This window comes from Echiichthys vipera (assembly GCF_963691815.1).
Source record: "Echiichthys vipera genome assembly, chromosome: 3".
Taxonomy (NCBI): Eukaryota; Metazoa; Chordata; class Actinopteri; order Perciformes; family Trachinidae; genus Echiichthys; species Echiichthys vipera.
The window spans coordinates 11,047,258-11,071,528 of NC_139828.1; the positions used below are offsets into that span (position 1 = coordinate 11,047,258).

The following is a 24,271-nucleotide window of genomic DNA, read 5'->3' on the forward strand; positions in this document are numbered from 1 at the left end:
GCAACACATAACAACAGAATACTGAAATGAAATCACATTTTTTGCCCCACTGCAAAATCATTCAAGATTCAAGAAGCTTTATTTATCCCGAGGGAAATTATTGTGCAACAGTTTCAATACAAAGGTGGGAAAGGATCAGAGTAACAATAAGCATAAAAACATAATCAAATCAAAATAAAGCTAACATCGAATAAATCAAACAATAACTAAGTGTGACAGAGTGCAACAGACATTGTGGTTAAATGCAGGTTTATACAATATACAACAATACGCACCGTGCAGTTTAGCAGCATATTGAAATAAAATAAGTACAAACTAAATAAGTGATAAGGAGCGATACGTGATTCCAGTGTTAAAGTGTAGCAGCATTTCTTGCTGAAAGCAGAATTATATTTTATTTTCACCTCTTCAGTTTAAAAGAGAATAAAAACATGAATAAGGTTGAAGTTTATACAGTAGTGCTGAAACATCTGCATGTATTGTGTGCATGATGGGGTTGGCGGTATCTGCAGCAGTAGTTATTATTATTATTATTATTAAAATACTTCTGGTGAGTGTAGAGACATTTTCTGTACTTTCTTTGTGTCCCATTATTGGATTTCAGTGATTTTACGTTCAAGTTTCCCCTATCTATCCATCTATCTATCTATCTATCTATCCACCTATCTATCTATCTATCTATCTATCTATCCATCTATCTATCCATCTATCTATCTATCTATCTATCTATCCACCTATATATCTATCTGTCTAATTTAGTATATCTAATCTAATATAACTAAATACATGAAATAATACAAATTATAATGATGGGAGGGCAAATGGTGCATTCAAATGCTCCTCGGATAGGCCAAACTCCCTAGTTGTGAAGTTAATCTTTCCACTTCGGTGTGTTCAAGAGTTTTAAGTCTTAATGTGGAAACAACGTGTAGCTTACAAAGACGATGTGTTTTATTATATTGCTCTGGGTTGTTTAAACAGCACGTTGACTGCGTTTTTTTAAATATTTGCCATGAAAAACTAACTTCCCCGATTATCCCGGTCGTACTTGAATGCAGCACAGTAGTCACCCGGTCGCAGTGTTATCCTAAGACACAAACATTTCCTGTACGCTCCCTGGGATTTGAATCACCTCCAAAATGCAGTGATCTCTCCCTTAACCACTGCTGCACCCTTCCACTAATTTTAATAAACATCAGGCCCGTAGTTCCCCCGTATTTCCTGTTGACAAACCAACAAAATGAACCCAAGACATGAGGAAACAGCTCCCCCCAGCTGCTCAAACATCTCACTGACCCTGTCAGAAAAGAAAAAAGGAAAAAAAAAGCCTCCAAAAAACCAAACCCAAAGCGACAATCAGGAAGTGATTCAAATATTTTCAGTAACGTTTCTATTTCTTTACTGTCTTTCGAAGTTATTCCGGTGGTGGACCTCCCTGCACCGTAGCTCCCCGTGTGCGCCGGTTTTCTGACTTTATTCATCCTCTCTCTGTGTCTCTGGAGCGGCTCCGGTCTCTTGTCTTCATCGGTTCACCGCAGGTAGAAGATCTGTTTTAGGTCGTAACGCGTGTTGCACTGCTGCAAGTTGAACTTTGCTACTTATTAACCGGAGAAGTGCCCAACAGGCGGACACTTCACCTTACCCTTGAAACACCTCTTCGGTCAAACCAGGTGTGACGCAGTGAGTGGATTTCTTTAAAGCTTAAAACAGGATACAGATTTTGTAATTTGCTGTTCCTTTTTCTCACAAGTCATTCACTTTCTTTAAGTTTCCAGATGGCTTCTGCGTGGCAAACGGTCCTATCTGTGCACGAGAGGATAGTGGAACATGGAGGTATGATGATTTCCTATATATACAGTTAATTTTGCTTTATCTTATATATGTATATATGTATATATATGTGACTTATCTGATCTTTTAGATGTAGAATAGATTCTCAGTCTAACAACAGGCCTGTGTGTGACACCGGCAGATGTGCTCCGGTCCATTGTCCTTTACAATGACTGCTTTGTGGCTTGTCACATGATTTGCCACTTTTATAAACATTATCTTGTCCCAGTGGACATATAGGAGTGGAATGAACAGGGACGTAAACACAAAGTAGGACCCTTTCATTGGTAGACGAAAACTGTCTTTCATTTAATTCAAATGTATATATTTTGACTTGGTTTTCAGTCACAAATCCGCACACACACACACACAACAGGTCCTCTGAGCCACACTGGAACAAGACAAACCTGTGTCCTGTGATGTTTGCATTCATTTGTAAAAAAAAAGATCTCTATGTTCCAGACAAGAGGACGGACCAGTGGCTACTTGTCTACTCCCCCGTCCCCTTGGGACTCATCTTCCTGGCGTACCTCTGTGTGGTCTGGGCCGGCCCTCGTCTGATGAAACACAGAGAACCTGTCGACCTCAAAGGCGTTCTCATCGTTTACAACTTTGTCATGGTCGGCCTGTCTGCCTACATGTTCTATGAGGTGTGTTTGTGCAGCTTCTAATAACCAGATCAATCATGACCACAGCGGTGATGGAAACACTCAGTTCTTACAGGTTTAGCTGAGCTGTTAATGTGATACTGGTGGTGTCATTTCATGAAGTAACTGTGTTAATATTTACCAGTTGCTGGTCACCTCCTGGCTCTCGAACTACAGCCTCCTCTGTCAGCCTGTAGATTACAGCAACAACCCGCTGGCATTGAGGGTAAGCAAGGGTCTCACTAGATACATTCAGTCACTTTGATGCGTTGTGCAGAAATTTGGTCTTTCAACAAGTGGAACATGATAAACAGACAGTAAAATAATCCTACCAGACATAATTAATCATATGTAAAACTTCCATTTCTCCATTGTTTCCCTTCTTCAGATGGCCAGAGCGTGCTGGTGGTTCTTCTTCTCCAAGGTCATAGAGCTCTGTGACACGGTGCGTATTTGTGTCAGTGACATTCAGAATGCAGAGTTGAACTTGTATAACAGTCTCCTCTCCTCATCTGTGAGCAGCTCTTCTTCATCCTGAGGAAGAAGAACAACCAGCTGACGTACCTTCACGTTTTCCACCACGGACCCCTGCTGTTCAACTGGTGGGCGGGAATCAAGTTTGTGGCCGGGGGACAGTGTAAGTCCACTATTTTAATCGTTTGCTATGATTTGATTATTAGGGATGCGCTAGTTGGGAAATTCGAAACATCGATACTGATGTATGACAATGATTTTTGTTGTTATTTATTCTGTTTCTGTTTTTATTTATGTGTTGTGCCAGAGAAACAAACATAAAATATATAAAAAAAACAATAACTGAACTGTTTTAAAGCAATTCAGCCCTTTATTACACACTCAAACCTTTGAATGAGCACAAATACAATCGTAAAAATTTATGAAACAGCCTTTTAAAGGGACCTACTATACTCTTTTTTTAGGTTCATACATGTATTTTGTGTTTCTACTAGAACATATTTACACGCTTTAATATTTAAAAAACACTTTCTTTTTCTTATACTGCTCATGGCTGTAGCACCCTCTGTCTGAGACACTCTGTTGCAGTACAGGCCCCCCTCCTGCTAAACTCAGTCTGCTCTGATTGGTCGGGCACTTCCTGGTCTCCTCCCTGCAGTTCCTACTACTACTACTGCAGTAGCATGTAGTAAACAGTAGACTGGGGCAATAAAGCAGCAATTGCTACCGTGAGAAATCATAAAATAAAGCTTTATAAACCAAACACAACACAACAGTCGAAAGTAGAAAAACTGTCTGAAAGGTGTTAACAGCGGTCTGTATCATGAACATCCAACATTATAATAAGATATACATGACAGAAACTAAGGAAAAGTATAATAGGACCCCGTGAATATAGCCTTCTTTCTGAAAAGTAACTGTTTCAGATGCCTTTTTTCCCTGTTATACTACCTTTACCTATATGTACCTGTATACTAACTGCAACTACTAAAGTTGCCGTAGCACCTGACTGTGTGCAGCTCAGTATATTTCTCTTCTCGTCCGGGTTGTGATACTCAGAACTGAACATCCACTTACTGTCCGTGCTGGTGCATGGAGCTTAGACCACATAGGTATTTGCTTGCCATTTGTGCCAGTGCAGTCACAGTTCTGGAAATCGGGCATCTGCAAAGTCTTATGAACTGCATGTTGCTGTTCTTTTTCAAAGACAGTGTGAAAAAACTCCCATGTTGCCAACATTTACTTTCTCTTTTATATGTAAACAAACCACTTGCATGGCGTCCGTTGTGCTCTAATGTCTGAGTCGTGTTAAGCCAGTGACTTTAGCTGGCTGGGTTTGCCAGCTACTGTTGTCAGAGTCTGACATCAAATAACCAAAACAACACTTGGTTGGATCAAAATTAAAGTAAGAAAACAGATAACTCCCCGCCCTGCCCTACTTGTGTCATGGTCGTTGTGTCCTTGGGCAAGACACTTCACCCACCTTGCCTCGTGTGAATGTGAATGACTGCTGTATGTTTGAGGAGGCGGTCGGAGGGGCCTTAGGCGCTGATTAGCAGCCACGCTTTCGTCAGCCTGCCCCAGGGCAGCTGTGACTACTATTGTAATTTACCATCATGTTAGTCTGTGTGAATGAATGGAACCTGGACTCTGTAAAGCGCTTTGAGTACTGAGAAAGGCGCTTTATAAATCCAATCCATTATTATAAATATGTGCATGCCTTGTAGTATATCATGTCGAAGAAAAAAAGTGGAAAACTGTCGTAAATGTCAAAAAAGTCATATTATAGTAATTTGAAAAATGTTGGAAGCTGCGGATTGGTCTGTTGTCTTTTCCAGGAACTAGACATGTTGCTGAGCCCCTGCATTGACTGCTGGGCCCTCAGCGACATCACAATAAAGAACCGGTATCCTCTCCCTCTTATCTCCTCCACCTTTGAATAACCGCGGGGAGCTTCTAACTTCACTGAGCTCGCCTTGCGCAACGCTTACTACATGGTCCGACGAGTAGAAGACAGCTTTCAACACCCACCCACGACACTGTGAATACCTCGTCATGCCTTTCGGTTTACCAACGCCCCAGCTGTGTTTCACGCCCTGGTCAACGATGTGTTTAAGACATTCTCAACAAGTATGTGTTATCTATTTGGAGGATTTTCTCATCTTCTTACGTTCCTGGGGGGATAACATCCACCATGTCCCGACCGTCCTCAAGCGTCTACTCCAGAACTCCTTGTTCGTCAAGGCAGACAAATGTGAGTTTCATGCTGCCACCGCCACATTTCTCCGCTACATCATCAGCCTTCCAGGGAAGGTGTCCGCTGTTACCACCTGGTCACTCTTTGGAAGACCCTAAGCAGCTCCAGAGGTTCTTAAGTTTTGCCAATTTTTTACCGTAGATTTATCCGGGGTACAGCACCATAGCCTTCCCACTCACCACGCTGACATCTACAAAGGTCTTGTTTAAGGGGGGACGTCCTTGATTGGGATGTCATCAAGTGGGCCCACAATGGCACAGATGGTACATTCATCCCTCCCCCAAAGCTGCCAAAAGAGACAGTTATGATCATGCACCAGCATGTGGTCCAGCTCCATGGTCTACCAGTTAATGTAGTTTCCGACTAATGGTTGCGGTTCACATCTATTATCTGGAGGAAAATTTGCAAGCTGGTGGGGGCCACAGTCAGCTTATCCCTCGGCTTTCACCTCAAAACCAATGGTCGGTTGAAAAGAAAGAACCAGGAGATGGAGACAGTCCTGCGGTGTATGGTCTCCCAGGACCCATCCTCCTGGTCCCATCAGCTCCTGTGGGTGGAGAAAGCCCACAATACATTGACCAACTCAGCCACCAGACTATCTCCATTTCAATGCTCCTACGGCTTCCTGCCTCCGCTTTTTCCGGCACTGGAGAAAGAGGTCTTTCTGGGCCTAAGTGCAAGCTTTCCTGATGCGTGCTGCTGACAGCTACTCTGCATCCACTCTGCACTCCAGCCCCTGCCTACCAGGCTGGCCGAAAGGTTGGGCTGTCAACCCAAGACCTCCCTCTTCAAGTTGATTCCAAAATGCTGGCGCCAAGGTTCATTGGTCACTATGAGGTCGAGAGGATCACCAATCCAGCCAGCGATGAGACTGAAAATTCCCTGATCCATGAGGGTCAACCCAATGCTTCAAGTGTCCAAGGTTTAAGCCGGTCTGGGAGAGTCTTCTAATGCCGGCAACAAGGCCTCCAACGCCTTCACGCCTTTATACCTTCACGCCTTTAAGCCTTTACGCCTTCACGCCTTCACGCCTCATTGATGGGGGTCCTGTATACACGGTTAAACTGACTGGCTTGCTGCAGTCCCACCGCAGAGGGAGGGGCCTCCAGTACCTCGTTGACTGGTAGGGGTATGGTCCAGGGTCCCTCCTCAACACATCGGCTCCCGTCTTATCAAGGCCTTCCACCAACGACATCCTGACCAACCGTCGAGGTCCACTACATCTTCCAAAGGGACATCCCTGATGACCTCACCATCCCCTGTCCGGCTTGTCTGAAGAAGTCTCATCCTCAGTTGAGGAGGACTCCAGCCCCGGGCACACTAGTGCTGATATCCCAGAGAGGCCATTTCCCCCACCTGTCACCCACCTCCTGCCCTGTTGAGATGATGGGATGGGACAGAGTCTCAGAAGAGTTACCTCAGCCACTATTTACACTCCAGCGCTCATATTTGGTCTGATTTTGCGTTACCAACTGCCTGATTCTCCTTAATCGCTTGTCCCCTGCTTGCCTCCAACCTAGAGTTTTCCTTTTACCAGCTTGTAGCCATGGTTTCCCACCTGTCTGTGGTGCATTAGACAGGGTTCCTACGCTGTATGGAGAAGTATGGAATTTAATTTGGGTAATGTCCAGGTCTGGATAATATGGAAAAAGGGAAAAGAGTATGGGAAATGTTTGTGTTGTTTCCAGACGATTATCTCTCTTTCTAAAATGAAATATATTAATATATGCAAATCAAAACAAGCTTACTACTGCATCATAGCCTACCTGTAGATGATGTGAAACTAATTAACCTGGCTGTAGAATGGTATAGGGTTACCATGGCTACCATTTGCCGGGACTGCGATTCTCATTTACGTGTTGTCGAGCCAAATACATATTGTCGGCAGCGAGAGTGTCATGGGTCGATGCAAGTTTTCCGAGGGCTGGCTTCATGGAGAAAAATATAAAATATTAAGGATACCGAGTGGGAAAATAAAGATACAAACTATGCTTGAAATCTTTTCCACATCTCCAACATGGGGGAGGCGGCAATTTTAAGCCATATGAAGCGGCAAAAGCATCCATTCATACGTGTTAAAAGTTGGATTTTAAAACCATGTTTTTTACATGGTAAGCATCAATAGTTGGTATTCAGATGTTTAATATAGACTGAAAAATCCTGAGAAGTTTGGAAAAGTATGGATTTTGAAATGGAAAATGTGTAGGAACCCTGGAAAAGTCATAGAAAGTATGTCCAGATAATAGGCCTAAAAAAAAGTCATAGTATAGTATGTCAAAGTCAAAAAAGGTAAAAGTATAATATGTCCAAATAATGCTTAAATTAGTCATAGGATAGCCTGTCTAATGCAGTCATGGCATAGTTTGTTTTAAAAAAAAGTCATAGAAAAGCGTGTCCAAAAATAGGTCTAAGAAAAAAGTTGAAAAAAGTAAAAAAGCGTCAAATTTTAATATGTTAAAAAATGTGAAAAGCAGTCATAGGATAGCCTGTCTAAAGCAGTCATAGGATAGCCCGTCTAAAGCAGTTGTGGCATAATTTGTGGGGAAAAAAGTGAAAGTCAAAAAACATCAAATTTGAGTATGTTGAAAAAATGTGAATATCAGTCATCTGGAAAAGTAAGGAATTTTGAAATGGAAAATGTGTAGGAGCCCTGATTAAAGAGATATTATCAACTACGTATAACCTAGTATTGTTTGTTGCACCTGGGTCTATCTCCGGTCCAATAAAATCTGATGTTGAAACAGTCATAGTATGTCAGAAAACTCATAGTATGTCAGAAAAGTCGTAGTATACTATGTTGAAAGAACAGTCCTAGAGAGTATGTCCAAAAAAAGCCTATTATATGTCAAAGAAAGTCATAGTATAGTAGGTTAAAACAAATCTATATCTATCTAAAAAAGAATCTATCCATCTATAAAAATGCAAATAATGGTCTTCATTGTGCTGTCTAATGTGACTGAAATGCTCTGAAGGTCAACGGTGCACTCACAAAAGTCTTGGCAGTCTTAGTGCATTACCTCATTCTCCTGTGTTTCTGCTGCCTTACAAGTTGAAACTGGTAATAGTTGATGCTTAATCGCTCACTATCAGCACTTGAACGATCCTTTCTCTGCATGTTTGCAACGTTTTTACTGACTGTATGTTTTTGAATGTGCAAAAACAGTGAGAAATTGTCTGTTTCATTCATTCGTTTATGTCTTGCAGCGTTCTTCATCTGCCTGGTCAACACATTTATTCACACTGTGATGTATTCTTACTACGGCCTCGCTGCCATCGGCCCTCACATGCAGAAGTACCTGTGGTGGAAGCGATACCTCACGTCTCTGCAGCTGGTGAGTGGCGTCCTGCTCCGTGTGAAAAGAGTTGTTACCGTACATACGATATACTGATCTGAACTTTCCCCGATTGCCTCTCCAGGTGCAGTTAATGCTCTTCCTCCTGCACTCCGGCTACAACCTGTTCACAGAGTGTGACTTCCCCGACTCTATGAACATGTTGGTGTGTACTTACGTCATCACCCTCACCATCCTCTTCAGTAACTTCTATTACCAGAGCTACCTCAACAAGAAGAAACAGAAATAAGACTAGAATTAACACCGAAGCTGCCTTTGAGTTTTTCCCCCCTTGTGTGCAGTACTCAAAGTTGTCCACTAGAGGGAACAACATGACCACAGTCTGAACGTTTTTCTCATATATTCATCAGGTGTCAGACTTTTATGTACATATGCATTTTAAGTATTCATACAAAGTGTTTAATACATAAAAAAATAAAAAGAAATAGAGAGCATGGGATCATTCAATTATTTATTTCTTAAATTGAGAAATGACAAACATTCAAATGATTGCTGTAAACAAACTGTACATTTTATACATATAATAATAATAATAATAATAATAATAACAACAATAGTAAAGTAGGTTGGTTTCTCTGCATTGCTGCAGAATTAACGAGTTCAAACCCTCCTTCAGAGAATAAATCCAAAAAGAAAAAACAAGAAACACAAAATTCGGAAATTCAAACATGTTTTTCCACTGCTAAAACAAACACGGCAAATTGATATATTCTTTTCTACACTTCAGTCGAATAGATTGAGAGATGCAGATTAGAGAGTAAAAATATGAAAAGGACATTTCAATTCAGGAGTTGTGTAGTGTTTGAAGTTTATATAGTAATGCTGAAAAACCTGCATGTGTACACGATGAGCTCTCGGCCAAGAAATGTGATTCTGAGTCTGAGAAATTAAGAATATGGGTCTTTGAGCTACTGATGGGCACAGTGTTCTCTTTAACTTCCACAGTTCATTTAATATGATCAAAAATCAGAGTTCTTTGAATCTTTTTATTCATTTTCCTATGAATGACCAGATCATTTTACAGGTGAAATGATTCACAAAAGACACCAAAACAAAGGACATAACTTTTGGTTGAACTAGTCGCAAGACAAGACATGAAACCAGCGACAAAACATCCTTGTTTAGAGGCGTCGCAGGACTTAAAAGGAACAAGCGTAATTTGAATTTTGACCATTAAGTAAGTAGTTAATCACATTGCCGTATATGTGTTGGTTTCATCTTGTGGGTTTCATATCTCTCTGGCAGCTAATTGGCTCAGACTAAGACATCAATTATTTTGATTTTCTCTGTGACCCATATCTTTTATGACGAAAAAAATGAAACAGGAAGTAGAGAAGAGGGGATCCAAGTGTGTGGAGTCAGTAGAGTAGGTGTGGTGAAGCGTGCCCTGCTCCAGTGTTGCTCTATGTCTCTGTGTAGACGGAGGACATGTGGCTCAGGCTGCGGTCAAAGTTGCCCACCTGGAAGAAAATGCTCTCCTCTGGGCTGGAGGAGAACTGGCACCCTGCGCCCCCTTGAAGCTCCTGGGTCAGGTTGAAGCCTGGAGCAGACATGATAAAGAGCAGTTTGTTTAACATTTTTTTATGAAATCATTCGGGTGATCCTTTACGGTAGGGTTGGGGTAAAAAGCCCTCACCTGCGGTGCCAGTGTTGCTCGTTGACATGTGGAAGCCGTTGTGCTGGTGAGAAGTGTAGGCGTGAGAATCTCCTGGGACGTGGACACCGCCAACCGTCTGCTCCATCCTGTAGGAGTCTCCGAAATGGAAGCAGCTCTGAAAGCTGCCTTGGTATTCTAGGAAATGAGGGAGGATGTCAAGGAGTGGGGAGGAGAAAAAATAGAAGCCAGACTTCTCTGCCACCAGTGTCTATGGGTGATTGTTTCCAAGGTCAGTAAGCGTCTGCTCCATCTGGATGAAACTTAATGTGCATCTCAAATTATGACAATGCTATATTTGTGCTCATGCTAACTACGCCGGCCCCAGAGTATGTAACATTTATCCCCAACGTCTCAGTTTGTACTCAGAATGGACCGCAGGAGTCACGATAATGGGAAAGCAGCCTAGCCTAGAGCGCTTTTACGCAACTCCCTGACCACAGCGTGGTTAGCGAGACGTCCGTGTGTAGATCCTTACAGGGAAAACAGTGTTTAAGGCATTAGGAAAAAGGCTCCGGAGTGACAGCTGAGCCTGCCATGTTAGGGTGCTGAGAGACAGCTGAACACATGAGCCAGCATTTTGTTGGCTAATTCAGCTCAGGGAAAAGGCTTCCGGCATGTGGTTTTCCCCACTCTGTCTCTACGACTCTAATCTCTCTCTGTCTTAAAGATGCTCTGACAGAGCCACAGGGCAGTATCGCTGCTCTAAGAGACAACTTCCTCTCTTTGAGGCCTTTCATGTGGCTCTGCTGGTACAGTGATGTTCTCATGAATATTCAAGTGATCTGACATTTTAAACCCCCTCATAGGAAGTTATGCAAGAGTAATACTCAGGCTACATGTTACTGAATCACCTGCGACGGGAAACATTCCAGGATATTAAATTGAAACGCCAATGAACATTTTCAAACTCGAGCCCAAAACAGATTTCCTGAAACAAGCTACATTCAGCCAGATGTCTGGGGTCAGTCTCACCGTCGTTGGCTGACTGATGGTGGTGATAGTGAGAGTAGGGCTTGTGGTGAGGGTGGACGTGCTGTTTCTCCAGAGGAGGAGGAGGCGTCCCTGTTCCCTTCATCCCTGGAGACAGGAGGGGGCCCGACACCCTGGAGGAGACACAGAAAGGGTGGATGAAACACACAGCTAAACCTCTTGATCTGTTATTCAATCCTTTCTAGACGGTTAAGTCTCAATAAGTCCTCAATAAAATGCTTCATGCATTGTGACATCCCAATCAAAGCAGCTAGATGCCGACCCGCTAACCACATGATCCGACAAACCCAGCGGGGCAGTTAGTGATCCTAAACACACAGAAGAAGAAACATTCCAGGCGTGTGGAAACTTGGGTTCCCCACACGTAATCGTCCTTCTACCACATATTATGATCTTAAGTCAACAAACAGCAGAGTGTGCATTCAAGTGAAACACAAACACACACAAACTGCCCACCATTGCAACTGCAGTATCCCCAGGCTTTGTAGCCCGGAGAGAAGAAAGCACAAAAGTGTTTACATTCACGACTTTTGAGAAAAAGAAATATTAAGATAGATGCCGTGTTTGTGACTTTGTGGACTCCAACAGGCTGGAGAACAACCGGGGGTTCCTTCATCCATTTATGTGGATATTGATCATTTAAATAAAAGTTTGCTCATGTCATTGGATATATTTGTTACAGCAGTCCAAAATCCCAAATAAAGATATAATCTCACATTTACTATTCAAAGAAAGCGTGCTGCCAAGTTTTCTTAAGTCAGCATCCAAGAGTCACACTGTGCGCTGGGAAAACAGCAATCTGGAGATCAAAGAGGTCAAAGCAAGTGGTAAAATATTACGATGGTAATCCTACCATTCAGCGTCACAGTTAAACTGGTTCAACCTCAAAAAATTAAACGCTCGGCAGCATCAGAGGACGAGTTCTACACAACATCGTATCATCTAAGATGAAAACTATTCCATAATAATAATGGGTGGTATTTATTTTGTTTTTGCTGTAAAGTGTGCACATCAGGAGATTTCTAAACCTTTTTGGAGGATTACATCATGCGTATTAAGGGCACTTCCACCCCGAAATCATAAGTTATAGAAAGTTTAGCAGTAATGTATTAGACTGGTCTATCTCAGGTCCAAACAGGCACCTCAGTCACTTCTGCATGAGAGTCACAACGGCAGTCTTAAGAGTCACTGCAGTCACTAAAAAGAAATAGTTTTTATTTTCATACATAAAAATTGATGATTGATATCACTTTCATGTCTGTGGGATCAATGTGAAGCTAGAGGCAGGAGAATGTTAGCTTAGCTTAGCTTAGCACTACACCTGGAAACGAGGGGAAACGGCTCACCTGGCTCTGCCCAAGGGTAAAAATCAGCACCTCTGAAGCTCATGAATCAACATGTTACATGGTGTTTATTTAATCCATACAGGTTGTACGTATTAAACACATGAGGTGGATTTTCTACGGAAAGAGCCAGGCGAGTCTTCATGCTTTAAAGACAGATATTTAATGTGCGTCTTGTTCCGCCTTCATAAGATCATGGTGATAAATTTACCCAGGAGCAGCAAGAACCCTGTCTGGTATTCATTCAGACACTTAAATGTTAAATGTGAAAGTTAACAAGAAACTGAAAATGACCAACGATTTAACGACTTTAACTTTTACACTTGACATTAACTTAATGGAACCGCAATCCGGTTCAAATCCTAGCTGACAGTCAACAGACCTGCCTTTAAAAACGGACCGGGCCAATCACCTCCACAAATATTCAACAGCTACTTAGTAGCCTCTCATGACTGCATATCAGGAATGCCAACACATAAACTGCTGCTGTGTTACTATGCACCGCTGTGGAAGCATATGGTTTGCACTAAGCGCTATATGAATGTGATGACAGAGTGCTGCTGGAGGCAGCCGAGCCCTCAGATGACTGCTCACTGCTGGCCTGGCTGGAGCCTACTATATGACCTACTGCTCCATGCATGAGGGACGTCCCACCCAGCTCTCAGGAGCTGGCAGTCGCTATGTGGAGGGCATTTCGCAGAGAGTAGCTGATGAGGGGAGATGGTAAACTATGTCAAACCAAAGTGCGATAAGCTGCAGCTCATTCATGCCAATTTACTTTAAATTTGACTTAGCTGTAGGACATAGCTGCAGGCTTCAGTGTTTCTGCCTTCATCAACAGAGATCGTCATAAAACTGTATATATTCTGTTTGCCTGTTTCTTAAACATGAATGGATCCCATGACATTTGGTGGAGAGATCGGCCTTGAGCCAATGATGAACACATGGTTATATGTCAGTGGTAAAAAGGGTAAATAGACTGCATTTATACAGCACTTCTCTAGTGTACAGACAGCTCAAAGATGTTGGTACAATACTCAGCAACAGTCTCACATTCAAACACTGTCAAACTGCAGGTGCAGTTAGGGGTTCAGTGTCTTGTTCAAGGACACTTCAACACCGAGTCCAGGTTCCAACCAGGGATCTTCTGATTACTGGATGACTTAACGAATTGAGCCACCTACCAAGTATCCCAGTTTACCTACATTAGGCCGGGTTAACTAAAATAATACTGCATTTAAATTAGACTACATAATAGTTGACTCTTACTTTACTCTCTGAACAACCGCACAAGAGTTCCTATGTGTGCAAACACAAAAGCTAAATAAAGTTTTTGTTTCTTGAATCTAGTTCATTTTCATAGTTCATTTTTATTTCAACACTAGTATTATTTAAATTACTGTATATATTGTATTGTAGTTATCATGTATCCCATATTTCCTTACTACAGTAATATAACTGCACATATTTTTATTTACAATACTTACGTATTTTTTGCTTCTATTTATATATACACGTTGATATTTACTGCAGCAGAACGTACATTCATTCATTCATTCATCTTCAACCGCTTGTCCCTGTCAGGGTCGCGGGGGGCTGGAGCCGATACATATCTTTACATCTATATCTTCTATTTTAATCATTATTTTTATTTTTTCTCTTGATATATTTCTTTATGCCTTTTTTTAATTCAAGGAGGGAGCAATTGTAACAAACCAAATTCCCCTCCTCAAAAAAGTATTTCTATTCTATTCTAAGTACATTTTCTCAAGTGCTGTACCAGAGTACAGCTTTTGTTTTTCCATTTTCTTACTTTATGTTTCTACTTCCCCATTTCAGGGGAAAGCTACTTTTTTGTTATTTTACAGCTTATAAAATATGATGAATTCTAAAAGATTAAACTCCAACATTATGTAAAGTAGTAACATTATATCCACCTCAATAATAATGATCCCATAATACAATATAGCGTGGAGAGGAGCCATTTTTGAGCCTAATGAAGACTTTTAAAATATTAAGTATATTTTACTGCCAATACTTTTTATAGTGTGGTATTGCTGGTATGTCAAGTATCTACAGCAAATACTTCCTTCACCACTGTTACTCTGAAACAAAACAAAAGGGACATTCCAGATGTCACATTTCACAGGATTAACAAATCAACAAAAAAAAAAATGTAAGTGATACAGACAGACTGATGCCTTTGGAAGAAACAGCTGAGTAACAGAATTGTCCCGCATTAAACATGTTTTAAAGGAGTGCCTTCTACTCATCAACACATGTTCATCCGGGTATCAAATTTAGGTGCTTGACCGTATATGGACTGCACTTGACCTCCATGTCCATCTTTCCAAAATTGAGGAAGCTTATGTGGCACCTTGTGTTAGTCCAGCTCTGGAGAAACTAGCTGTTAGTGAGCGTGGCTAATCCATGGGTTGGCAGAGACCCAATGCGTGGCCATGTGTTCCTGCAGAGAGCAGCATTCCCCCAGGAGCTGCTGTCAGCACAAACTCAGGAAACAGTTATACTGTTCATATTTTTACAAGCTGCCTCTATGTGCAGCTAAAGTGAATCATAAGCTAATCACTGCCAGCTGCCCCCGGCCCTGCTCTCGCTAGTCTCTAGCTTGCTAGCAACTCAGGCTCGAGGTATGAGGGGAATCTTTCATATGCCACATTAATCTTTCCCCCGATATTCATCTTCACTGACCATCCTGCACGACTTTTTTCCATCCAGCCAGCCCACCCACTCCTGTCCCACTGCAATGAGAGAGTGATTTGACCGCTGACCCATTGATTCCTTAAGGTAGAGCTGGAGGGGATTTTGAGGTGAGGCTCTCAGATTGATGGAATAAATTGATGAAGAGTGTGGACTGACATGTAAAATACCCTTGTGTCCTGTCCACTATAACAGATGGATGTGACCTTTATTGTATGAAGATAGTGTCGGGAGGAGAGGGAAGTGATGAGCTGGAAGGTTTGTGAGGCCTCACTCGTTGCTCTCTGAGAACACGGCTCAGTGACTTCGACTCTGTGAATGTTTCTGTGAGTTAAATGGGAAAGCCGTCATTTTCGGAATGGGTTTTGATTCAGCAAAGAAGTTCGTGACTAAACACTGATCGTAGAAATGCTACAAGTAGAAGATGAAAAGGTCTTCCAACCTGGACTGTTTGCTGCCCTGAAGCCAAACAAGTTCAGACAAAATGACTTGTATTCAGGTATGCAGACATGGAAGTTGACTGCGGCTATTGTCTAGAAAAATCACTTCAAGTTGATACACTCTTGTTCTGTTACTGAGAAGCTGCTGTGTCTTGGCTCTTTGTACTGAGGCATGATGGGATGGAAAGAAACCTGAAGATTCATGAGCAGTCCTGCTATGCTCCTCGTTCGTCTTCCTTCACCTGCAGCTAACTGTCCCACTAGGGAGTGAGGATCAGACTCTGTCCTCCACAGACCCTACACTCTCCATAAACACCCTCTGCCTCGCCTCTCATCTCTCCGACCAATAAGCCCCTCTGATGGATGAAGGGGGCTTCTTTGGCGCAGATCGGTGGGAACACTTCTGGTTCTGGTTAGTAAGCTAAAGCTGTGCTTGAGAGATAGACAGCAGCATCCTGGCTAAAGCTAAGCTAAAGCTAAGCCAGCCCTGCAGGCCCCAGTGTGGAGAGCACAGCCACAGCTTGGCATATTTTTGAGGCTGCAAAATCTCCTAGAAAACACAATCTGCCCTAAACACAAAGGAGCCGTCCCTAATCACCATCCTTTGAGGAATTTGACAGTTATCTGAATCTTTTTTGTGAGTTTACGGTTTGTGTAGACAAGTTAATTGAAGACTACACATCAAGAATCAAGCACCACAAAATGACTTACTCAAAAATGTTTTTTGTTTGGGCTCTGAGACTGACACTCATTTTTTGGATCATTGTAGAATCATAATGGCTGGAAGACATTATCGGGTTACAAGCCGTGAACGTCCCCCTTCAGAGGAGGAACTCTTAATGTAGCTCTGTGCCGTCTCTGCCGCCACTCTAATTTAATTAGCCTGTGTCAATCACTGCTGAGGTATCAAACCACCTCAGACTAATATTTGCAGAGGGGCTCTAATATCAATACGCAGGTAAAGGCTGTAGACTCTCCCCTCTGCAATTATATAACCACATATAGCTGAAGCAGTGAATGACAACATTTACCACCCATCTCTCTGTGAGCACAGGCCGCCATGGTCGAACAGCCATCTCTATGAGAGAGGCCCTACACGCACATGCACTCGTGCCATGCCGATTGCCAAATGTATTTTAACTGGCATATTTTAATATTAGCTTCAGAAAAATGACACTGGTATTTACAAAGTAAAAGGGGTCTAAATGGCCCATTTGAGCCAGAGTAAACACATTTAGCTATGAGGTCAGAGGCTGCCACACTAGAGGCAGGTTAGTTTGATAATTTTGTCAAAATGTTTAATGTCCTGCTAAACCGTTTGGGAAAAACAAGTGCGGTGCTGATATTGACTTTGGCAGCAGCCTGTATACTCAAGGCTTTAAACATGTAAATCAAATGCTACATCTTCAGGCAAATGTGAGTAGACGTTTCATGCCCGACTGGTTGTACTGCAGGTCCCCTGCCACAACGACTCCTCACTCCACCCTCCGTCCACACTGATCAACAGATATGGCACTACAGTACGTGTGTGTGCATTTATGACTGCTTTAAGGTCAAACATCTTGATTTGATGAAATCTGTAAATTTGGAAATTGCTGCAATTTGAATGCATTGTCATCACGTCACAAATATGTGGGCGCTTAAGGTGGGGAGGGAACACAGGAGATTACTTATATAGCATAATAGGCACTTAAGTTACATATGTAAGGAGAAAGGGGATTCTCACTGCTAACCACTCATGTCCACACACACACACACACACACACACATACATACATACACACACACACACACACACACACACACACATACACACACACACACACACACACCCACACACACACACACACACACACACACACACACACACACACACACACACACACACACACACACACACACACACACACACACACACACACACACACACACACACAATGTTCAGATGTTCCTCATCAGGCACCCAAAGGAACAGACCAATGTCTCAAATCCAATAATGTCACCCTGCATGTGTAACCACTGCTACAGCATCCCGTACTCAGGTCCTTTTCACTTTCCATTTCTCTCCTTGCGCTGGTAATTGTGCATGCCGCAGAGAAAGAGGCACTGAAACCGCAAGGTAATTTTGACAGCGTTCTCCTCCTGCTTTCAAAGCTTGAAACAACACATCACCTTCCAGATGCTTCCAGGGCGACCCGGTGTCTCTGAGCGGCACTCGGACGTTTACATCCAGACGGTTTCGCCGCGCCGGCCCACTGCACTGTTTGTGCTGGAAGTGGAGCAGTCTGCTGTGCCTCACACCCCAATCACACGCAATCATGTGTGTTTCCTGGATAACTATATGTAAACTCCTCTCACTCACACACACAAGTACAAATGCATGCACGGCTCTCAGAGTAAAAAAGCCATCAAACCTCATTCTGTCATACGCCTATGCTGTATACACTCCCATTAGAGTGTATATATACACACAGACACCCATAGAGCGGCCCACAGAGTTAAAAGAAAGCCTGTTTACGTAACACGATAACTTTTGTAACACAGGGTTTATGATGCTTGATTCCATCCACTCTTTCTCAATGTTATTAAACTGTAAAAGACTGTTTTCTTTCTCTACCTCCCTGGTTTTCGGCACATTGTTTAGTACAGTACAAACTGTGCCTCCTGACGACACTTGGGTTCTGTAACTGGCTCTTCTGGCTCTCGGGGGAAATCATTTGCGCTAATTGGAAACATGCTGTGCCTCACACACACACACATACACACACACACCCACACACACACACATACATGAAAAGAGTCGTCTGTTTCTGCTGAAGTGTCATTGAGCAGGACAGTTGCACTGAACGTGCTGCAGATTTGCAATGCTTCCTTGGATACTCTTAGGTATCTGATGTAAGAGGTAGCTTTCTAAAAATGTGTTTCCGTCCAGCAGTTAATGTATTCTCATTCAAGTCAATTAATTTATACATGAAATCTAAAATAGGACTGAATAGAAACCCATTTTCTTCTTTGGCAAAGATGTAGCAATACTGGCACACTTACTTAAAAGCACAAAACTGTGTTCAGTTTTATTGCTTTCTCTTTAAAAGTATCCCCAGTTGAACTTATTTCCACAATTATCTGGAAGATGCATCATCTTTAAATATGGCATCACTTAATCCAGGTTATCGTCTGTATTTGGTGTATGAACCCTCAGCGAAGTGTCAAACACATGAATAGTAGATTTGTAAAAGGTGAATTGTTTGGTAATGTTTTCTGTTAGATTTATGTCTTTCGAGGATAAAACGGCTCACAACATAAACACCCAACGATGATCCTATCACAGTTAACTCTCATTAAAGTATGACTCATGTCCGGCCAAGAGGTTTGGTCATCGCACTGATGCTGTCGTATCCAGCGGAGATGGGGGACCTTATGAACACCGATTCCACTGCCAGAAATAGAGCTGGTGATGTGTCACGTTGACCCTGTGGTGACCAGCACAGCCCGTCTTCCCACGAGGGATGTCTTAGGGGCTGTGGAGTTGAGTTTGTTTCCAGTAAAACAGCCAAATGGGTTTGTCAGCAGGACCGAGAGGCTAAACCTAACATGATCTAAGTGGGTTCGCCCAGTCAATCTGCCTGGATTCAGGATGATAAATAGGTGAAAAACAATGGAAACACAGTGGGTCAATATCAGTGTGGGGATCGTAATACTATAAGCTTGGATAATAGAGGAATAAGGTTCAACTGACTTGTGTGTGTTTGTATAGTTATGTGGATACTTAGATGTTAATGTGTAAAACTATTAAAGGTAGTGATTTGCAGTAATTTGTGTTTTGTTTGGGTCTTTTTCTCAGTAAATATGTTGCTCCATTGAGGGTTTTTGCTAAAGTTTGACCTCACCGCACATATCTAGTGCAGAAGCCATTCAGAAGAAGTTTCGGTCACAGGTTTGTGACATGACTGTTCATAGAATTTTCCACTTTTACCAGATTTAATGTTTATATTTTCCACCTTTTTCCAACCTTGGCAACGAAGCAGTAAGTATGACACATCTCCACAGCTGAAACATATCTTATACATCCACGGAGGACTCACCCGTCTCTTGTGCCGTCCATGGCAGCCAGTGGGGACAGGTGATGAGGGCTGCCGAGGTCCCGGTCCAGTCGGTGTTGTCGGGACGAGAGCTCAGTGGTGGAGACGGAGGTGGGGTTGGGGGTAGCGGAGAGGAGCTCCACTGAGGCACTGTGATGGGGGGTGCTGGAGCCAGCGTACAGGCCTGAAAGACAAACAAAGCTAATTCAGTAAATGTGCCAAATAAACTCCAGAGCCCTGCTCCGTGTTTCCTTTGAGCAAATTAAAAGCTATTTCATGGCAACGGGATTTTGTTTTGACAACCTTCATTCAATCAGAGAGCTGTGTAAAATAAAATGTTCTGTGTTTGCACTGTTTGTAATTTAGGGTACATTGTTTGTGCTGCCACAGGGATTGGCCTTGTTTGTCCTTCCAGCTGTTTGTTCTTATTACACAATAATAAACTAAAGTGTTGCATGTGTTTGAACGGTGACTATGAACAGTAGGGAATTTAAAAGGGGGGATAGGGTTACTGTATCGCCTCTGCTTTGTGTTTTTGCATGCTGACGCTCACATTTATGGTTATGTGAGTACATGCAGACATATGTCATGTATTTCTGCATGTTCGCGTCTGCATGTACATTGTACTGTAACATTTTTTTTTACTTCTTACACAGCTGGAAATGTGCAGAAAAGAATAATAGTATCATTTCCTGACCCTGTTGCAAAATGTGCAATATGCCTTTCACTATTCCATTACCTAGAGTTTCTAAATCATATTTGATTAACATTTTGTTGTTGCATGTTGCAAACTTTTCTACTGTTTCAAGCTGTGGACTGATCCATTTTCCTAAACTAGTATATCATGATAATTATTATTATAGATTCATATTTTTTGTATTGTTAAAAAAAGCCCAAGGAGATGTTTTAAAATGTCTTCTTTTCTCACTGAGCAAAACCCCAAATCCCCAAAGCAGTCGTTTTGCAGTCATGTAAAACTGGGAAAATAATGTATATTAATTTGGGAAGCACCTAGTACGCATGAGTACGATTTCCCTGAAATCTGCGTCAATTTGTCACCACATTGTGCAGGTCTACTAGTCTTTTGAGCTGTAATTGCACACGTCAGTCAACAAATCCACTTTTCTTGACAAGTTTCCACCGGTAAATCTGTAAATTGTGTTCCAGAGAGACTTGTGACAAATCATAATGCCTTGTTAAGAGAGGCTATACTGGATCTCCACTTGTTCTCCCAAAACAATAAATCTATTCCCTCCATCTTCTACGCTGTTTATCGTCTGATTTCTTTCCCAGCATCCAAGAGGAGACTGACGTCGACTGTCTGGGGCAGTTAACCAGTGACGAGAGGGGAAGACAGGAGGAGATGAAAGGGAGGGAAAAGATCGGTGCTCCTGGTTTTGCCGTTTGCAGGCCCAGCTGTTCTCAAGTGGAAGCATGCTGGGGCCTGATCTGACAGCACTCTCAAATGGTTACAAGCTTGATTCATTACCCCAAATCATCAATCACAGACCTTAAATGTTTTCCCCTTTAGCCCCGACATCTGTTACCAGACCGGGAAAACAGTCGACAAATAATGGCTGTGATTGCTTCAATTTCATCGCTAGTTCCTTGTGGAGGGAGAGTGAGATGATCTGATGGCACCATTTACAGGTTAGTGGACGATTATGTTCTGAAGATGTTGTGTATTGGTTTTGAAATGCTTCTGGTCAAGTGCAGGAAGACAGCTGTGTGAGAGGGGCATATTAGCCATTCAGCATAATAGCAGGAGCATGTTAAGCTCTGAACTAAAACTATGATGAGTCCTTCCGCTGGTTAATCAGGGACCACTAAGTATGCTCTATAAAACAAAGAAATGCTTCTCGTAAGTCTCGCTGCAGCCATGTGAATAAGAGAGGACTTATAACCAGCAAACAGGAAAACAAGTTTAGCTCTGACTGGAAGCATGACTCATTTTCTGCTCCACAAGTGTTAATGATGGGATAGCTGCCCACTTTTCCCCACCTCTTCCATGCATCCTATTGGCCCTGGAACAAAGAGAAACTCATGTAAATGGAGATCCTGAATGCCAACCTGCAACATCTTTGCTGGCCTTGAATAACACTGCATCCCTGAACACCTTGGCATCAGTTCCCGATTCAGCTCCTCGGGGGCTTTAAACCATTTCAAACAAGAAGAGCAAGCAACATCCACTCCGAAACAGAGGGAGGCTGAGGGGGAAAGGCCAAGACTCAGAGGCCCAGTTTGATATTCAAAGACAAGTTGAGCATTCACAGTCGTCAACGGTGTGCTGAGTTCCAGCAACAATAACAGAGGGCAACGGGGAGCCTGGATAGAGTACAGGCAGAAAACAAGGACAGATGTGTCCATAAACTGAGGGAGCTGTGGGGAATCTCTCTTGTCTTTAAGATTGTTAGAATCTATTTATCTCTCTCTTGTTCCCAATCCAAACTAGTGTTGACATTTGGTGATGGTCAAATTCATCAATTAGAGAAATGAAAGTTTAAAAGGCCACATGTGATGAATAAAAGTGTTTGTTTGTATTGGTTTCTAATTGTTTTTGCAGCCTTTGCTGACAAGATGACAGGTTGTGTAACTTTCAGAAAGCTCTTTTTTTCTTTAAAAGATTATTTTTTGGGCCTTTATTTGGACTGTATAGATGGAGGTTAGATAGGAAATGAGGGAGAGTGAGAGAGAGAGAGAGAGAGAGAGAGAGAGAGAGGGGGCAGCCTGCAGCAAAAAGCCACAGGCTGGATTTGAACCTGGGCCGCTGCAGCAAGGACCTTTAGCCTCTGTATATGGGGTGTCTGCTCTAAACCACTAAACCAGAGAGAGTAAACTTGAGAAAACTCTTGTTATTAGCGACACTGGTGGGTGTTGGTGAACTGCAGTCAGCATCCTGTTGTTCCACTACACACACTCTGTAGCGGCTGACAACCTGCGGACCCTCAGCCAGCCTAAACCCCAGCAATGGGGGTCTGATTCTGGACCACCTTAAGTCCACTTCCCTGTTTGCTGTCGTTCCAAAGGACAGCCACCAACCTTATGTTCATGGCTGGGTTGCCGCTGCAGAATATATAACAGCATCATTTGCTGATGTTAGCGGACTCCATCACTATTGACTGTAGGTGAGCTTAAGAGAGTCGAGGGACTCGGGAGAGCGCAAAACATCAACCCATTCACCCATTGGCAATAAAAAATCAATGTAAAATGTTACACACAGTCCCTTTAACATGATGTTTCTGAAATACAAACCAAACAATAAGATAACACTTGTAACACTTCCCTCTCAATTGAAATAACCAAGTAGGGTCCAACAGCTAAAATGGTGATACAAAATGTGTATAAGCCATTAAAGATAAATTATAGCGGTGTCATTTGTTTGTGTTTGACCAAAGGTAACCAAAGTATGATTTTTACGGCCTGAAAGCACACAATTACCATAATACATCTGCAGGAATGTTGACATGGCTGTTGATGACCACCAATGACTCAATGATTGTTTTGCCAGGTGTTGGGATTTCTGGCGGTCAGGCCTCACTTGCTGGCCCGTTTTTCCGTTTTGGAACAAATACTCCCTGGCCATCGATATTTTGAGACGTAGCCAGTTTCTTGCACTCACATTGTGAATTGCTCAACCACTGACGATGGTGCTACTAATGGTACCATATGACATGTTGTAGTCAAAGCAAAACCAGAACGATTATGTATTTATCATTCAAATATATTTTTTAAGAATTTCTGCCATCGTTCACTTCTGTTCTGGCTTGTTTTATGGAAATGTAACACATGGAGGGTATCATGAGAAACTTAAAATCTATATGAATTAAATTACAGCACACAGTATTTTGTGGTCTGACTGGTGAAAAGAAGTTAAGAAACATGCAGATATGAATGTATTAAAATGTTTACAATAGTAACTAGGTATTCAAATTTGGAGCAATTTATTCATTCATTTATACTCAAAGCAGGTAATTGGCGCTAATACAGTTAATCACTAAATAACTGTACCCACAGTACAGTTTGTTTTTTTACTGTCATTATTTAGTGTTGCAAATCTCTTGTCAGTAAAGATTCATGTGGGGAAAAAAGGTATGGGCGGTACAGTGAGAGAGATAGAGACTGAAGAGCTGAGTTGTTGTTGCTGGCAAAGTATTGGATTACTTAATGGCTTCATAAGGGGAAGAGGTTAAATAACCAGGGTGTCAGATGACAGCGCAGCCTCCCGTGTGCACCTGTGAAGATGTCTTGACCCAGTCCCGGAGAACGACCATCTTTGCCATTGTAGAGGTGCTGCGAGGAGGTGGAGCTCTGGAGGTGCTGCATGGACAGACAGTCACTCAGGACGTCCTGCTCCAGGTGTGGACACGGCCGAAGCTGTCAATCACAAACATTAGAATAAACAGAAATTGTTTACAAGAAAAGATGTTGAGTCATTGAACCATCTGGTTTGCAGGATTACACAACCTAGGAACAAAACACAGCC

General features: G+C 42.4%; 2 protein-coding genes across 2 annotated transcripts in view; one reads left to right on the forward strand and one right to left on the reverse strand.

Moving 5' to 3' along the window:
* The first annotated feature begins 1,344 nt into the window (after positions 1-1,344).
* LOC310966711 (very long chain fatty acid elongase 4-like) lies at positions 1,345-8,984 on the forward strand. The gene is made up of 8 exons (XM_083940539.1): positions 1,345-1,680; positions 1,769-1,833; positions 2,293-2,480; positions 2,623-2,703; positions 2,866-2,922; positions 3,000-3,114; positions 8,413-8,540; positions 8,626-8,984. The coding sequence occupies exons 2-8, from the start codon at positions 1,776-1,778 to the stop codon at positions 8,788-8,790; spliced, it is 792 nt and encodes a 263-aa protein (XP_083796665.1). The 5' UTR covers positions 1,345-1,680; positions 1,769-1,775; the 3' UTR covers positions 8,791-8,984.
* A 155-nt stretch (positions 8,985-9,139) lies between these two features.
* The window catches only part of glis1b (GLIS family zinc finger 1b), a 71,311-nt gene continuing 56,179 nt past the window's right edge, over positions 9,140-24,271 (reverse strand). Inside the window, exons 7-11 of the mRNA XM_083940528.1 lie at positions 24,021-24,162; positions 19,792-19,972; positions 11,191-11,321; positions 10,198-10,353; positions 9,140-10,101 (exon numbers count right to left, since the gene is read on the reverse strand). Coding sequence (XP_083796654.1) covers positions 9,965-10,101; positions 10,198-10,353; positions 11,191-11,321; positions 19,792-19,972; positions 24,021-24,162 — 747 coding nt within the window. The 3' untranslated portion in view covers positions 9,140-9,964. The remainder of the gene's footprint in view (positions 10,102-10,197; positions 10,354-11,190; positions 11,322-19,791; positions 19,973-24,020; positions 24,163-24,271) is intronic.

Coding starts and splice junctions, on each gene's coding strand:
- LOC310966711 (XM_083940539.1), top strand. CDS start 1,776: ATGGCTTCTGCGTGGCAAACGGTCCTATCTGTGCACGAGAGGATAGTG. Junction 2,704..2,865: donor ACAACCCGCTGGCATTGAGG/GTAAGCAAGGGT, acceptor TCCCTTCTTCAG/ATGGCCAGAGCGTGCTGGTG. Junction 2,923..2,999: donor TCATAGAGCTCTGTGACACG/GTGCGTATTTGT, acceptor ATCTGTGAGCAG/CTCTTCTTCATCCTGAGGAA.